Source organism: Excalfactoria chinensis, chromosome 16 (genome assembly GCF_039878825.1).
Source record: "Excalfactoria chinensis isolate bCotChi1 chromosome 16, bCotChi1.hap2, whole genome shotgun sequence".
Taxonomy (NCBI): Eukaryota; Metazoa; Chordata; class Aves; order Galliformes; family Phasianidae; genus Excalfactoria; species Excalfactoria chinensis.
In genome coordinates this window covers 5,299,512-5,316,978 of record NC_092840.1, presented here as the reverse complement: position 1 = coordinate 5,316,978, position 17,467 = coordinate 5,299,512, and the positions used below count along the sequence as shown (strand labels likewise).

Here is a 17,467-nt window from a genome sequence, read left to right as displayed (position 1 = left end):
GAGCACAGGTGAGGGTAATTCAGGTGTGCTCCCAGAAGGGGTTGGAGCTTGACTCTACCTCTTCTAGACCTCATTTGAGGGCTGACCACCACTAAGGCAGCATTGCTTGGAGATCGCTCCTATGTGGAGATTGACTCAGTGTTTTCCAGCCAGACTGAAGGCTTCTATACTGGTGAGTTTTTCCTATAGATAACCTTTTGGATATTAATCACCATCCTTCTTGTATTATTACCATCTTTGTATTATTTTCACCTTACACTCACTTAACTACAGCACATTTAACTAAAAACTGCCTTTTAAACCATCTGCACAAAATTTGCTCTTTTTCTTGCTTCCCTTTCATGAGTGATTCAAAGGCCATGCCTATGCTGTGAAGGGCAAGTGAGTTGTAGGATATGTAGCTGAAAGCTTTAGAAGCTCATGCCTAACAAACACAAAAGCTTTTTCATAGGCAGTGGACTTCAGCTGTTCAGTGCTACTGAAAAAGCTTTTCAGCCATTCCTCTATGAAGAATCATGACATTTCCCTCCAGGAAAAAAGCCTCAGTTGCCATTCTTCCCTAACATGCCTTGAGCTATTAATTCCCATGGCACATTTTAATGTGCTGGAAAGAATTTCCTCTTCCATCTCTGTTTGGATAGGGCTGAGAGGTGGGCCAAATCCTGGCAGTACTTGGTAGAGAAGGGGCTGTTGTGCACAGGACACCATCGAGACAGTAATTACCACTGCCAGGGCAGTGCAGCTGTCAAGTAGAGCTGCAAAATCTGTCGGTGGAGCCTTTGAGGCTGATCTACTGTTGGCCCCACTTGTCCAGTGGTTTAAAACTGAAACAATTATTGCTGAATCTATCACAAGTGGCAATTACACAAGTATCGGAACTGCTTGTTCCTCTGTTCACATTAGCTTCCATGTATCATTTCACCTCTTGAAACTGTTGCAACTGCCAAGAAAACAATCCTGGCATGCAGCTGAAGTTCCAGTGTTTACAAATGTGTAACGCCTTTATTCTAAGACGGTTACATGGAAAATCATGAGTAAGGTCGCCTTCACAGTTCCAAGCAGGAGCCTCACTTGGCCATATCAATGAGACTCTGGAGAGAGGTCGGCACCCAGGTCTTTTCTCCTTGTACAAATACAACACCTCTGTCAATGTAAATCACAATCCGTCCAAACGTATATAACTGTTTCCCTTCGTGTCGCTTTCCGATCACAGGCATGAAAACAATGTTGTGTTCCTCTGCTTTTGTCTGAATCAGGTCCTTAAAATTCATTGGCACAGAGCTGGCAGCCATGCCTATGCCTCGTTGAGCCATGTTCTCGGCCTCTCGCCGCTCCTGCATGGCTTCATACTGAAAGTCTTTTCTCCTCTCTGTGTGAGTAAGGTATGCAATGTTTTCCCGGGCACCTGGCTGCATGTAGCCACCTGTTGGGGAGAAAAAAATGTGAAAATCACATATAAGGTTTATGTGGGGAAGTTCCAGTCCAAGATGCATACAGTACTAAAGGCAGCAAAGCTGAGCTGTAGCAATCGGAATCATCCTTCATGCATTTACATTGCTTGCGTTTACAATGTTACTGTTGATACAAAGACTACATAGATGAATCAGAGAGCTGTAGCTAAAGTTACAGGACCTGATGTAGTCCCAAACTGAATCTTGAGCATGCACAGGAAAAAATGCTGCACTGTTACTGATAGAGATCAAAAGTGAATACATCACAATAAGCCACCTACCAACACTGGAAGAGACAGCCCGGTTCATGATATCAAGAGCTTCATTGAATTTGTCTTTGATGGATGGATGTGCCAACACTTGGTCTGAGAACATGGACTTCCAGCCCAAGTACCACTTTGTGATCTCTTCGTAATTGGGGCTATTACTAAGCCAAGAGCACAGCACCTGCAAAACAACATGAACAAATTCAACAGGATGGGTACATTTAGGGAAGTAAATTAGCTTGTTTATGACTTAGCGGAGCAACAGTTATTAGGTCAGAGTCAGTGAAACACTTCACTTGGAATCACAGCTTTCAGAATCAATTCAGCCTTGTTCATTACCTGCAGCCATTTTGGGAAGAAGTGTTTCTCCAGCAGCCCAACAAGACTGGAGACAGAAATCATTCCCTCCCAGTCAATCACCCAGTAGAAGGCATCCATGTGCTGCTGATGAGGGTTTATGATGAGTTCATTCAAACACATCCCTGGAAAGAGGGGAAGCACAGTTACAAAACACCTGACTTACCAGTGCCCCAACCCATCTCACAGTGAGGTACGTGTGATTATTGCACCATATTACCTCTGGAATCTTTAAAATGTTTGGCTGATCCCTGCCACCAGAACAGTGCAATTCCATTTCCCTCAATTACAATTTACAGCCAAAACTGAGAAACTTAAGACATTCAGCTTTTTTCCCCTTTTTTTGGGCCAGAGCCTTACAGCCAGATTGCATGGCTAAATGAACTATTGCAAATCTCATAGTGAAAGCATTCACATTAGCTAAAGAATTAAAATGCCTCTCCGTTGTCTTACCAAGTTTAGGCACAATGTTTTTGACCATGAAAGCCTCCCATGACCCGGGTGTGAACACATCCTTCCACGGCTGAAGGATAAGTTTGGCTGAGGAGTCACTGGGATGCCATTTCTGCAGTGCGTTCGCCAGCTTGTTTCTGATGGGAGAATAAAGTGGTTCCAATCGTGCCTGCATCAGGGGAAGCCAGGGATGGATCCAGGAATGGATTGGGACTGTGTCTGTCAAAGGATTCCAGCTTTCAACCTTAAGGCAAAACACAGAAGAGGTTTAATTTTCTATTGGCACAAAGTCTTCCTAGATGCAGATAACCCCCTAACTCCAAAATACATTGACAAAGGCAACAGGCTGGTATTGTGGAAGCTGCAGTTGACTACAAACAGTGGTTCAAAATAAGGTTTCATTCTAGTACAGCTCTCTTGACTGACCTCTTTCTGTAGTTTGGGGAAGATAAGCTGATCCAGAATGTTGTCCAGTATCCACACAGGAATGATGTGTACCCAACTATCCAGGAAATCCACCATTGATCCACAGTTCCTTGGCTGCCACTGTGCCACTATGTTTCTGACATATGGCATCCAGATTTCCCACATCAGTCTGGAAAAGATAAAGAAATCAAAGCTAAGCTTAAAGCTCAAGCCTCAGGCCTAGGAAAACTAAATGGATAACTGTTATTTTAAAAGCCTCTTCCTTTTATATAGTTGAGAGCTGGATTCTAAGAGGCACCTCAAGAGAATTATCTGGAAAATATGCTTCTACCTATTTTTCACCATCATGGAGGAAAGTGGCATTTAAAGATACTAAATGAAGTACAATTGGATTTGTTGTTTACCTGTGAAAAGCATCTGTTGACAGGTCCTGCCCACCGTGTGATAACAGCTGGTCATTTTCCAAAAGGCTCTTCCACTTGGCTATAATCTCTGTGCCGTATGTACAGTCCTGGAAATGATAAGGTTAAATGGTACGTGGTCTTAATGGCTTTCCATTCATTTCAGTTAATGTCTACAAAGTGCAGGCTGGTTGCATGCTCAGCTACAGGCAGCTTTCTCACACATTTATCTCACTGCCATGAACACAGGGTTTTATCTGGAGCCTTCTTTTCTGCTCTCAAGTGTGAGGAAGGGTGGCTTTTTACATTTCCTCTCCCAACTAATCAGGAATTCTTGGGCAAGGAGGGAATAAGGCAAGACAATAAAACTACTTAAGCCATCAAAAGGGATCTGCAGATAAACCACACTAATATTCACCTTGAGGGGATCCCAGTTCTTGAAGTAATCTTTCATGAGAGGATAGACTATTGCTACTGCCAAGTCTACCCTATCAGACATTCTGTATTCTTCGTAGTACTTGTCTTGAAGTGTCTCAAAAATCTTTGCACACTCATCCAAGGTCAAAGGATTTTCACAGCCGGGCTGCATCCGTCTCTCACACTCTTCCACCATGTCCAGGACTTTGCTGAGATTACTAATTGCTGTCTCCTCATGCGAGAGAATTTCGGACATCTTCTGTATCTCATGAGTCAGGTTGACTACCATGTCTCTCTCATACTGCAGCTGGCGGTCGCTCTGGATGATCTCCTGCTCAGTGATGTCAATGAGAAGCTGTAAGTTGTGCTCCAGCTCAGGCAGGGCAAATCCTTGGGGCTTAGAGTCTTTGCCCAGCAGCTGCTGGGGATTGTCATCAGGGATATTATGTTTGTGGCTAATTTGACTGTAGCTGTAATAAACCTTTTGTTCCCGGCCCGTCATATCTATAACCTTCCAACAAACAAGAAAAAAAAATTTGTCTTAATAAAATGCAATTCATGCTTAAAAAGAGAAAACACCTTATTCCAAACTGAAAATTGGAGATTTCCAACTGATCCAGCAGCCTGGTAATAAAATCTAGTTTTGAATGGGGCAGCCTGAGAGTATCTCTGAAAAGGCCTGATTCCAATGTGAAGATTTAGAGTAAATGAAAAACAATTTGAGGTTAGAGCTCGAAGATTCTACCTCTGATCTCAGCTTTACCATTTCACTGAGTTAATCTAAGAACAGCAATTACTCACAGCTGCAAAGAAGCCTTGGGTAATTTTGTACTTTTTTACAGACTTGCAGATTTATGTGAATAACTTCATTAAGCGCATTAAAGACGAGTTCCTTACAGTCTGAAAGCTCTTCTACCTAAAAAGTACTGTGTGTGTTTAGTTGCATGGTTCCAATAAGGACAAACATGCTTACAGAATCGAGTGAGCTGTGACAAATGTGAAACAATTAACTTACAAAAGCAAACAGACAAGAAAGCTAATCTTTTCTCAAGATCAAGATGCTCCTCGAGGACAAGTCCAACGTTGCAGGCTTTGTTGCGGTCTATTAAATGATTCAGTAATGAATCTGAACCCTTGATTTGCATGAGGCTATAGACAATAATTGTTAGAACCAGCTTCTATTAAGCTTACCCACTGCCTAAAAGCACTCAACACTAATGCCATCACTTGGTTCATCAGCCTTACCTTGACTTGAGAGAGCTCCTTCTGAGGGGTTGAAAGCTGTTTGTTAATCCTACCCTTGGCTTTCAGTTCTTCTACTGTTTTATAGCTGTATTTGGGCTTTTTCTTGCCTCCATTAGGATCCTTCCGCCACTGACTGAGTTCTTTCTGAAATTCCTAAACAAAAAGGAGAAATTGCAATTGCTGTTCTCAGTCATGCCTCAAATTTGCCTGTTTTCTATGGAAAAACAATCAGTGGAGAACGCTATACAGCAGAACAAAAGTGACACAGCAGAGCAAAAACTGGCTCAAATGCTGTGCTCCAATCAAAAAGCCTTTTCTCAACACTACCACAACCAGAATGGTTCTGATCTTTCTTTTTTTTAAAACAAAAGACAAATTACTCATCTGGGGGAAACTGAGGATGGGATTCTAGCAATGCTACAGGAATAATGTGAAGCAGAACCAACATAAAGGACGTTACACTGACATGAAAAGATGTTTAAATGAAATTCACGTTTTATGTTTTCAGTTTCTTATTTAAAATGAGATCCATTTCTTCTAACACAAAAGCTGATTAGATCTGAACTCTGTTTGCACAACACGACAGGGTAAATGTACCAGGAATCACACAAATACCTCTTCAGCTTCTTCTTCCGAGTCAACAACAGGGAAGTCTTGCAAAGACTGGCTGGTTCTTTCAGAGCCATATGCTCCCACAGCTCCTTTGCCTTTTCTTTGCTTGGCCTCAATTGGATTAATAATACCTAACAAGAGATCAGTTAGATCAGAAGGAAGAAATTCAAACGAGAAAGAGCACTTGGCAAGAGAAGCAAGAGCTTACATAGAAGCCACTTCTTCAAAGCAGTTTCTTCTTCAAATTATTAGTTATTAATAAACAACCAAATACAGGATCATGGTACCTTGAGAATTCTTTCCAAGACCTCTTCCAGGGACATAACCCATCTTCTGGAGAAGTTTCTGCCCAATTCCCTTAGTATGTCTCTCCCAGCTTCCAAAATCCATGAAAGACTTTGTGCCCCCTACAAAACCTTTCTGACTGGGCTTGAAATTTCCACCCTGTAGTAACAAAAAAAACACAAAAGAGTTTTAAGGTGCTGTAATAGCAAAGCTCTGCGGAACTTCACGCTGTCACAAGATACATCCGCAAAGCGATTCAGCTGTTAACACATCACATTCTGTTTCTCTAGCACCCTATGTCACAAAGCCACTTTTGTGCCCATGGGAGTTCCCCGCTGTTTAAGAACTTTCCAAATGAGATGCCAGTTTTTAGGCTCTGTCAGGAACTTCACTGAGAATCATAGGATTACCCAGGTTGGAAAAGACCTTGAAGATCATCAAGTCCAACCACAGCCTAACCAGTACCCCATCTCTAAAAAACCTCTGCTAAATCATATCCCTGAGTACCACATCCAAACGGCTCTTAAACACATCCAGGGATGGCGATTCAACCACCTCCCTGGGGAGCCTATTCCAGTACCTAACCACCCTTTCTGTAAAGAAGTTCTTCCTAATATCCAACCTAAACTTGCCCTGGCGCAACTTGAGGCCATTTCTCCTCGTCCTGTCACTTGCCACTAGTGAGAAGAGACCTGCCCCACTCTCACTGAAGCTGCTTCCTGATTGTTTTTGTGCTTGACAACTGGAAACAAGCCCGCAATGGAGTGACATTCCCAGGGGTACACGACAATACATCAGGATATCCATGAAAACAAAAACACATCCCTCCAATTCATGCCATACCCCACGTGCTACATCAGTATTAACTTCTACTCCCTTTCTTCAATGCTCTGTTATTTCCAGAACTCAGACTGTCCTCTGAGCTCCACAAACACATTACAATGAGAACGTCCTGGATCACTCACCGTTTTCAACTTCTTTGGCACAAACTCTTTAGGGATTTCCTCCTGCTTAACGGGCTTCTCATCTTCATCAGAGTCCTCATCCGACACGTCCTCAGCCGCTGACTTCTTCAGCCCCGCGCTGATGAAGTTCACGGGGGCTGAGTAATCCCTAGAGCTGAACCAAAGCAGTGACCTGTAAGTCTTACAAACTGACATGGATGTAAAAACCTCATTGCTCGTTCAACAAACACATCGGTTCCTCCTGCTGTAACCCCCCCCACCAAGCACTGCCATGACAGCATCCATGTGCGGGGCTGCGGGACGAGCCCCCATCCCTCGGCCCGGCCCTTCCCCCCCCCCCCCCCCGCACCGCTTGCCGCCGAAGCTGGGCCTCTCGTCGTCCGAGTCGCGTTCGGCCCACACGCCGTAAGTGGCCTCCTCTTTGGTCTGCCGGTGTCGATGCCGGTGAGGGTTGAACTCGTTCTGAAGGTCCCAATCGGACACTTCGAAGTTCTCCATCTCCACTCCATCCTCCCCGTCCGTGCCGTACAGGTGAGACATCGACATGACACCTCCGAGCGCCGCCCCGTCCCCGCTCTAACCTACTGCTCCTACGGCGGTCCGGAAGAGAACCTCACCACTTCCGGCGACGGGAAAATACGTCACCTTAGCCACGCCCATAACCATAGAGACGCTGGCTAGAAGGAACGGCCCCCTCTAGCGCCCCCTATCGGGGAGCGGCTCCTCTGGAGGTATCCCGAGGGGCAGCAGGGGGAGGCTCTGTGGTCTAAGAAACGAATGAGCGCAGCCAGGAGTGAAACGATTGACCTCATATATTAATTCTTAAATAGAATCTGTCAACGACAAGTGAACGAAGAGACAGTTCCCCGGATTGTCACCTGTACAACAAACGCTCTACACGGTTATGACACCTATTCTGATCCGCACGTTAAGGAACAGCATTACGAGACACTGAAATAACAGGAAATCTCTTTTCCAATGCACTTTGGAGGTTCGGTCGAGCTTCGTTTCCACAGATCTTTCACCACGGAGCATCCAGCGAAGGGAGACGAGTGGTATGGAAGTGTCCAACGTTTGGCCTTTGCAAATAAATGCAAATACATTCCTGGCACGGCAGTCATTTTGGCAATACCAGCAAGCAATATGCTTGGATAACAGATCTCCACTTGGTGCGACTGCAAACTCTACTTTGCGGAGCCACCCAGGGCCGTTTGCAGCAGCCTGCAAGGGAAGAAACAGTCTGAGCAGTCAGGAAGTCCCAACAGCCACGTGTGCAAGCAACTTTAAAACCACTGCAATACAGCAATTGTTGGATGCTGAGCTCCAGCTCCTGCGTGATGGGCAACAGCACCTGTTTGTGCTCAGAGCCTTTGACACGCTAACAGCTGCTGTAGAAGTCAAGGAGAGCAGTTCTGTTTTCCCAAGCTGGCAGCAAACACGACCACCCCTTCTGAAATGCACACGGGGCACATCCCCCATCTGCTGGTGCTCAGCACACATACACGACCCCCTCCCTGCCCTCTCCACAGCCGGTCATAACACCCCCAAGTGGCTGATTGTGATTTTGCTGGATTCATCCTGTTTCCCAGAGCTCAGAGATTTGACAAACCGTCTCACACTGCTCTGAAAACCTAAAGCAACTGTGAAGATCATTCCCATAATGAGTGTGCTTAGAGCAGCCACAAGCATAGGAAATGATACAAGCAAAATCTTGTAGCAATTCCAGGCAGATCTGTGTGGGTCCCAAATTAAAGTACAAGGTCTTACCTGGAAATCATTAATTAGTGAGAAGATGACGTGTTCTGAGTCACCTAGAATAACCAAGATATAGAAGGATCGTTTTTAAGTCGCTACTTGCAATTCAAAGCATTCCTGGCGTGTTCCCAGATGCAAGAAAAAGGGAAATGGTCAGGACAGAAAGTGGAACAACAACAGAGAACAAGAGACCTCGCCACGAGTCTCTCATTTCCTTACTGCATGTGCAGCCACTCAGGAACTGCAAATGATGCCTCCTGCAGGGAACACACGTGTGTCTTTGCTGCACAAGCAGCTTCGTTTCCTCACTCTGGGATCTGACTATGCATGTTTTCACATGCTGGCAATGCAGACCAATCTGTTAGGAGTCCTCATGTTGAACAGGTAAAACCAGACACCTTTGATGAGAACACTGGTGATAATCAACACTAATCTACTGCATTTCTTATTCAGGCAGGCGGCCCTCTCTGAAGAGTCAATAAAATCATGTTTAAGTCTGTATGTATGCTGGCTGTTTGACTGCTCTGTGTTGTAAAAGATGGTAATCCCTTGCTTTCAAACACTGCTCTTTAGGAAAGGACTATTTTTGACACCGGAGCGTGATCACAAGCACTAGAAACAGAAGATCCATCTGTAACTTGAAATCAGGTAAGCCACCCTCCCCTAAACAGCCTGCAAGTGTCAATAAAAGGGAGCAGGGGGCCAGGCACCCAAATGTGGTGGATGTTCCAGCCCTGGGAACACCCAATGTCAGGGGACAGGACCCTGAGCACTGATGGAGCTGTGCTGTCCATGTTCATTGTAGGAGAGTGGGAGCAGGTGGCCTTTAAAGGTTCCTTCCCACTCCAATGATTCAATGAATAACTGCACAGGGCAAAGCACTCAGACATGACATCAAACTCTTACCTGCAGATGGCCTTTCAAGTTGGCTGGCGTTTTATAATCCCCTTTTAGAACCTACGGAAAAAAGAAGAATAGTGACCCCCTTCTTGGACAATGACTGTACAAACATCAGCAAGTGCACACTGTTAACTGCAGCATATATGCCAAGACTGGTGAGCCAGCAGGGACCTGAGGAGCAGCTGTTCTAGCTCAAGCTGGGATTCTGGACAACAGCAGGAGGTCTCTCCCTTAGTGACTATTCACCCATATCATCTGTGTTCTGAAATGGCTCAGTGAGCACAGAGAGAAAGGAAGAACTGCAAGAGCCCAGAACACATAGACCGTGACTGGCTTCAGGGGAGCTCCTCTGACCTGCCAGGTTTGTGCTACAGCTCTCCACTCTGCAAAGACAACAGGGAACAGCATTCTCTGCTTCAAGAAGCGAAGCAAAGGATGCTGTGTCCAAGGGCACTGTCACAGGGACTGCACACATGGAATCTTGACCTCAGTTTGGGGAGAACTGGTCCATCCCAAAGCATGAAAAATTCCCTCTGTCCGGTAAATGCTGCCTGTGGTTCTGCAGCTTCAGACACATGAGTCAATATGCTAAAAAAAAAAGGATTCTTCTGGTTTAGCCCAAATGCATTACAAGCATCCACTCACATTCCTCATGGGACAGCGGGAGTGGCTGGTGAGCTGCACACAGACTCAGCACTGCCTAAGATTCTCCTGAGGTCAGACTGGAGTTTCTAGTGCCAACAACTTTGCAACCAGATAACATCACAACCAGTAACTCCCGTGTCTGGGCTCAAGAATGGGGCTGGTCAAGGAGGGAGGGCCAGGTCAGTATCTGCCACAACAGAAGAAAGGAACACCGCCACAAAATCACAGGGAGCAGAATCAGTGTGAGCCACAAGAGGCTCAAACTACTGCACGTAACTCTGGAACTGAACACCCATCGTTCACAGTTTCCCAGAAGGAAATGAGCTTTTGTTTCTCTGCTGCTCCTTTCTGACTCTGGCCAGAGCCCCTCTTGCTCTGGGGACGGCTGTGACACCCACCCTGTGCGTGTTGTTGACAACAAGTGGGTCTGGGTGGCCATAGTTGGGTGGATTGGCATATGGGTCGTAGCCAAGCCTGGCGAGCATGGGTGCTATGTGGGCCATGTCCTGCAGTACATCCCCTGGAATGTGTCCGATCCATTTAGACAATGCCTCCATGTTCACTGGCTTGATAACTTGGTCCGTTGATCTTTCTATCCTGGATAAAAAAATATCAAGGAAAAAACAAACCAAATTGCTGTCATTTGGATTTCACAGATAACACCGGGCTCAGATAGAAGTGCCTTCAGTTAGCCTAGCTGCCACCTGAACATTTTGCTTTCAGTGTCATAGACAAGCATGCAGCACACACACTGCTCCGTACCCTCCATGCACACAGGCTGAGCTGCCAGGGCACAGTGGTGCTGCTGCTGCTATGTGAGCTTCCTGCAGCTCTGAGCTCAGGTCTCAGTGTGACTGCAGGGACACAGCACTGGGATCCATCCTGCATTGGGTGGCTGCTACCAGCCACAATCGATTACATTTTGCTCAGTGGGTCCTAAAGCTCTCTTAGAAAAGGAACTGTGGTAAGACCAGGAGAAGGTGGGAGAAGCCAAGCAGGTCCTGGAGCACTAAAACAAGCAACCAGGAGGGAGTGCTCGGGTGTGTCTCCATGGGAGAATGCACTCCTTCTATTCTGCACCAACTTTGGCAGGAGTTACTGCCCACCCCTGAAAGTGATTCATCAGCAGCAAAACTGCAGAGAGGAGATCTGAGGATGGGTGGAGAAAAGAAGCGTTAAAGAGCTCACGTTTCTGAGCAAGCAGTTCTTTGCAAATTCAAGATCCGAGCTACTTCTGCACTGTCAAGAGAGATGAAATACGACAATCACTCGCTTCCTGCCTGTCAGGCTGCTCTATTGCATACATCAACTGATAATATTCAAGCCCTCGTTTACTAAGAAACGCAAAACCAACTGCAATAAAGCAGAGTGTGCTGCCACTTCTACCTCTGAAAAGCACCCACTGACACAAGCAAGGATCTCCTGCCCCCCCAGCACACACTCACTTGGAAAGAGACACTCCGCCAGGCTTCCCTATGAGCTCCTCATGGTGCAGCACGGTGTCACTCCAGGAGATACCCAGGAACTTCATGATGGCGTGCATGGACTGCTCGGGGTGCAGCACCAGCTGCTCATAGTAAACAGGCAGGCAGCGAGAGCGCCCGATCTCCAGGCACTGGGAGTACATCACCTCGATGGCTTTGTTCCACTTGGTCAGGCAGTCCCGGTAGCTGTTCAGGTCAAAACCTGCTATTGTCACTTTCCGTGTGATCATGGAGTGGACCGAAGCACGGCCATCTCGAACCATCAGGAGGAACTTGGAGTTGGGAAACAGCCTGGATAGGTAGACAGAGGACTTCAAGGTGAACGGGTCCTTGTTGCACAGATACCTGGCCGGCTCGCCGTGCTTGGCGATCACCTCCAGGATAAAGGCCTGCATGGCAGCATCCAACACCTGGTCTGTCACCCCAGCTTCATCCAGGCGCATCTTCTCTCGCCCTGACTTGGACCAGGCCTGCCGCATGGCCAGCACGCGGGGGATGATGCGGGTCTCCTCCCCGCAGCGCACCTCTGGGTGGGCATCCAGCATGGCCCTCATCAGCGTGGTGCCGCTGCGGGGGACTCCACCGATGAAGATGAGAGGCATCTCCTTGCTGTAACGGTACTCCACGTGGTTGGAGTCCACCATGACCAGCTCCTCATTCTCGGGTCTCATCAACCTGTGCCTCCTCTTGCTCAGCACCTCCTGGCACTCCAGGACCTGCTGGCCGAGGTGCAGCGTCACCATCAGGGCCACCACCGAGCCCACCACCAGCAGCACCCGCCTCATGGTGACCCGCATCCTGTCCTGCTGTGCAACGACTGCACACCACGTCACCACGCTTCAGTTTGCAGCCGGAGATCGTTCAACCCAGCAGGCATCTGCAAGAGAGAGAGCAGCTCTGTGAGCAGGGCTGCCCGCAGCCTGGCCCCAGCAGCTCCTGCAGACGCCCACACCGTGCCGAGCTGTCGTCATCCCTTCTACCTATCAGCACATTTCAAGCTAGGTGCCTTCTGCCCAGAACGTAATTAAAGCCCGCCTCGGAGCACACCCAAACAGATTAGTTCTTAGCTGTTTTTGTCCCCAGGTTTGTGGCCGGAGCGAAGCTCGGGGGAGTTTTGGAGAGGAGGGGTCCTGCTCACCTAATCCATGCAGTTTCGCCTTCTTCCATCTACTCCTTTAGATTGACTCTGAATTAGGTCAGGAGGAAGAAAACCAAACAGCTTTCTTTTCACCCAGTAAGGAGTCTTTGGGGTTTGCTCCATCCTGCACGAACCCCAAACCTCCCAGGGCAGCTCCTGCACTCGGCACGCTGCCCTCCTTCCCTCCTTGCCAACCACCTGCCTCCCTCCCTCCCACGTTTTCTTTAGTTTTACATACGTCGCCACAGGGAAAGGAGGAAACTGAAATAAACAGAAAAACAAAAGCAGCAGCTCACGCACTTCTCAAGGCCTAAATCAGAAAGAAGCAATTACCCGTTAGGGTGAAACAAGCTGAGAAAGTAAAATAACGCCAAGGGTAACACGTCAATAACAGCAACCTGTGGTGTGTTTAACACCTTTCTCCCCCAGCCTGACCTTACACGAAGCTCCCCCAGCACTGGGGCAGTGTCTGCTTGCAGGACATGGCTGCAGGAGTGCTGTTGCGCAGTGCTGTGCTGCTGCCTGCACGGCTCCCAGGAGAGCTGGCATTGCTCCCACCCCCTCCTCCCCTTCCCCCCTGGGTTTGTGAGTGCAGGTTTGGCAATCCTACCCCGGGGTCACAGCGGGATTTCGAGTTCTTTGTGATTACAGGGCTTTGGTGAGTGGAAGGAACGAGATGTCCGTGCACTTTATTTTACTGACAATCAAAGAACTGCTTCAGAAAAGCTCCTTTTCCTCTCCATTCTTTTCATCAAAGAGCTCATTTAGCCAAGCGCCTTCAAGTGGGGAGCAGCCAGCAGGGCCTGCCCGGTGCCAGCCCCATAGCAAACAGCCCTCCTCATTAGCAGCCCATGCCAGGGTCTGTCCCACCCCAAGGAGACGCAGCCACCAGCGCTCTCTCTGCATCACACAGTCCCATGGCTAACTCCCCAACCAGCCTCCCTGTCATCTCACCAGACACCAACGGTTTCAAATGCACGTCCACACGCTGTGTACAAGCCAAGAAGTCAAATGTTGATCCATTTGTTTAGACCAGACGTCACACGGAACAACAAACAGCACCCTGGCTTTTGTCCAGCCCCAAGTCAGGCCCATTAAAAAGATGAGTGCTCACCGCTCCGCCCTTCTATCTCCATCTGTCTCACTCATGTAAATGTATTCAAATGTTCGCCCTAAAAATCATTGCTAATGGCCACAAAGACCCATTGCAGCACAGAGCAGTGGGAGTGCTCAGGACGTCGGGGCAATTGGAACCACTGCAGCCGTGCAGGAAAATGAGAGAGGTTGGTGGGGAAGTGACAAATGAGGACACCAAAGTTCCTGCAGGCAGAGCGCCTTCCGTATTTACATGCTGACAGGACCTCCATAGTGACAGGGCTGCAAGCTGGGGAAGTGAAATATTAACAGAGCAAAGTGTGGACAGATGGATGAAACATCCCTCAGTGGACTCCAGGTGCCATGGGGGAACTGGGTGCTCTGGTGGGAGCTCCAGGCATGCCTTACCTGCCCCTTGCAGCTCATGGTGCTGCCAGCCAAGCTTCGTGCTGAGATGCAGATGGCCGTGAGAACACCTACCGGGGAAGAAAAATCACAGGGTTGATTTGTTTGCTGAACACAGGCAGCCCCCACCCAGCCAGTGGGGCAAAGCTCAGCCCCACAGCGATGTCGAAGTACGTGGCTGAGATCCCCCTGGTGCTGGTTCAGGGGCAAAATCCAGCACTGCAAGCACCCACTGTCACAGCAGTTACCATCTCCCTGCAGCTCTATAATGCACTAAGCAACCCTGCATGCATGGAGCAACCTGGGCACCACGCTCACTGCAGGGTTCCTGACAGCATCCTGGTGAGGCCACAGCTGTGTCCCTGTGCACACAGCACTGTCCCTGCATACATGGCACTGTCCCAGCCCCAGAGGATGTTTTTGAGAACATTTCAAGTACAGACACTAATTGTTATTCCAGCCACCCCAGATCCTCCTCCTCTCCTGCCCAGCTGGACGTCACACAGCCTCTCTGCTTCAGCACTAATGGGAAACCAGAGGGAAACTCCACCCAGCACCAATGCTGCAACGGAGCAGAGCTCATCTGCAGCACATGCATCGCCCTCCATCCCCACAACACTTCCTGCTCCTCTCCTTCAGCCACGAGATCTACCCTGGATGAAGCTGCAGGGTGTCGGGCAGCACCCACACACAACTCAGAGCTCCCTGGTGCAGTGGTTTAACAGCTGCCCTGCTCCGGAAACTCCTCCAGCTCTCACCCTCACAAACACAATGTGCACACACACACGCACACACACATATAGACTTGCAGACTTCCTTCCTGCTGCAGCACAGGGCTGTGCTGTGCCATCGCGTGGTCACAGCAGTGTCCAGGCACAGGCAGCACCCAGTCTGCAACACAGCATTGCCTCCAGCCCATTCTTCATAACAGAGAAGCGTTGCAAACTATTGCAAACAAGTGACAGAAGCAGCGAGAAGTGTGATGTGATCCTAAATTGCTTTACACCAGTCCCAGAAACCAGATGCTAGTGACTTCCTGAAATGACAGAGGTGTGGCATGGAAAGTTTGAGCTCAGACCCTTAGGCTTAATGAAGGATGAGGAAATGTGAACATCTTCCACGGAGGAGGTCAGCAAGAACCAAGCCAATGTGCATCCTTCCATATTGGCAATGCTTACCCTGCAGCATGCAGGGCTGCAGTACCTGGCAGCACCCAGCAGCACCCAGGGGTGCAGCCCCAGGTCAGCACTGGAAGGAGCATTGCTGGCAGGGTGCAAGGAGCCAGGTGTAGGGCAGGGCCCACATGCATGAAACTGTGCTGCTCAAGGGCACCAACGGCATTCATAGGAAAACACAAACAGTTGCTTTCAGGGCCCCCACGTGACAAGAACAGCACCACGCAGAGCAGAGCATTTTTGCTGATTCAAACTAAAGATGAACTGTGGGCCACAGAGACAGACACAGCAACAGGAACCAGAAGCCAACCCTGGTACAAGCAGATGGATTTTAGACCACTTTTGGGTCACGAGTGCCTTCGAAGATCCCCAAATAGACCAAGCAGTGCTGCGGTTCACATTTGCTGCAGCAGCACCGCCCCAAGTGACAGAGCCTCTGAAAGGCAGCACCAACCCCAGCAACCTGCAGCCAGCTTGTCCAGGGAGGAGGAAAGAACCCAATATACCATGTGCTGCCCTTGTGCCCTGTCCCCGTGTCCTGGTGGCAGCACGCTGCATGCCTGTGCACCAACAGGGCACAACAAATGGCTCCCCATGAGCGTGGGTGGTCAGAGCGTGCCATGCAACAGGGAGAAAAAAACATCAAAGGCGCTGCTAGAAAAAACACTCCCCATCTTCAAAACAGCATTTCCAAATCCACGTGCCAAAGCATAATTGTTAACAAACTCCATTCCCACATACACAGAGAACATGGCTTGCAAAGTAAAGGTTGTTTCTGCAAGAGAAACCCCAAAACCTCAAATTTGCTTAAGAAACATAATCAAAATATTTTATTTCCCAGTGATGCAACACTAGAGATATTCCTGCCCCAAAGGCACTGCTGAGCACAGGCTCAGAGCATAGCAGTGCATGGCAGTGGCACCATAAAGCAGCAGGGCATTGGAGCTCACTTATACAGACGATGCTCCAACCTCCTGGGATGTGCACACAGCCCTTGTGCTGCAGCCTACTGTCTGCAATGCACAGGGATGGGAGGGTGCAAGCAGGGTACCCTAAGGGTGCCCAAAGGGGAGAGCAGGGGCAGAGCAGCGTGCCTCAGGGCAGGGAGCAGGGAGCAAAAACCTATATAGAACCATGCTCTGTCCTTGTGCACACTGCAGCACTGCGTGCACTGAGCACCCAGCAGTGAGCACCCTGCGCAGGGTGCTATGCATTGAGCACTCTGCACCACCACCTTGTGCACACTGCTCACTGAGCATCCTGCACTGAGTGTCATATACTGAACATCCTGTGCTGAGTGCCATATCCGAGTGCCGTGCACTGGATGCTATGCACTGAGCATCCTGCACTGAGCACCACGTACTGAGCGCCCTGCACCACCACCTTGTGCGTGCTGCTCACCGAGTGCCATATACTCAACACCGTGCACTGAGCACCCCGCACTGAGCACCATGCAGGGTGCCTTGCACTGAGCACCACGCATTGATCACCACGCGCCGTGCGCCTGGCACCACCCTGCGCACCCAGCACCGAGCACCGTGCACGGAGCATCCTGCACCGAGTGCCCCCGCATCGCCCCGTGCACACTGCCCACCGTGCATCCTGCACCGGCTGCCATCCGCTAAGCACCTCGCAACGCGCGCCACGCACCAGCCCGTGCACACCGCTAACTGCGCGCTCTGCGCACAGCGCGCCCCGCACCGCCCGTCCCCGCTCCCACCTGCCGCTGTCGCTGCGGTTCACGGTGCCGCTGCTCGGATCGGGTCGGGCCGCACTCCCCGCGTTCGCTGCCGCCTCCGCCAGCGCGGAACGGAGCGGCGTTGAGACACGGCGACGTCACGCGCAGAGGGGCAGGGATCCCCGCGCAGCGCACCGCCCCACCGCGCATGCGTTCCCTGGCGTGCACGCGTGTGGCTGCCTTGCGCGTGCACGGTGCGCGAGCTGCGGGCCGCCCATGCGCGTGCGAGCGGCTGTGCGTGCGCGCGGGTGTGC

At 49.4% G+C, this 17,467-nt stretch overlaps 2 protein-coding genes across 2 annotated transcripts; both read right to left on the bottom strand.

The window, feature by feature from the left end:
* Positions 1-77: 77 nt before the first annotated feature.
* Positions 78-7,531, bottom strand: TFIP11 (tuftelin interacting protein 11). Its single transcript, XM_072350637.1, has 12 exons — positions 7,228-7,531; positions 6,879-7,032; positions 5,916-6,072; positions 5,632-5,759; positions 5,017-5,169; positions 3,773-4,282; positions 3,358-3,464; positions 2,954-3,122; positions 2,528-2,771; positions 2,057-2,199; positions 1,733-1,898; positions 78-1,423 (listed from the first exon to the last, which is right to left on the bottom strand). Exons 1-12 carry the CDS (start codon positions 7,422-7,424, stop codon positions 1,068-1,070), a joined length of 2,484 nt encoding a protein of 827 aa, XP_072206738.1. The 5' UTR covers positions 7,425-7,531; the 3' UTR covers positions 78-1,067.
* Positions 7,532-7,664: 133 nt separating this feature from the next.
* On the bottom strand, positions 7,665-17,335 carry TPST2 (tyrosylprotein sulfotransferase 2). Its single transcript, XM_072350642.1, has 7 exons — positions 17,196-17,335; positions 14,304-14,371; positions 11,624-12,539; positions 10,577-10,775; positions 9,540-9,590; positions 8,646-8,689; positions 7,665-8,099 (listed from the first exon to the last, which is right to left on the bottom strand). Exons 3-6 carry the CDS (start codon positions 12,457-12,459, stop codon positions 8,660-8,662), a joined length of 1,116 nt encoding a protein of 371 aa, XP_072206743.1. The 5' UTR covers positions 12,460-12,539; positions 14,304-14,371; positions 17,196-17,335; the 3' UTR covers positions 7,665-8,099; positions 8,646-8,659.
* Positions 17,336-17,467: the final 132 nt, after the last annotated feature.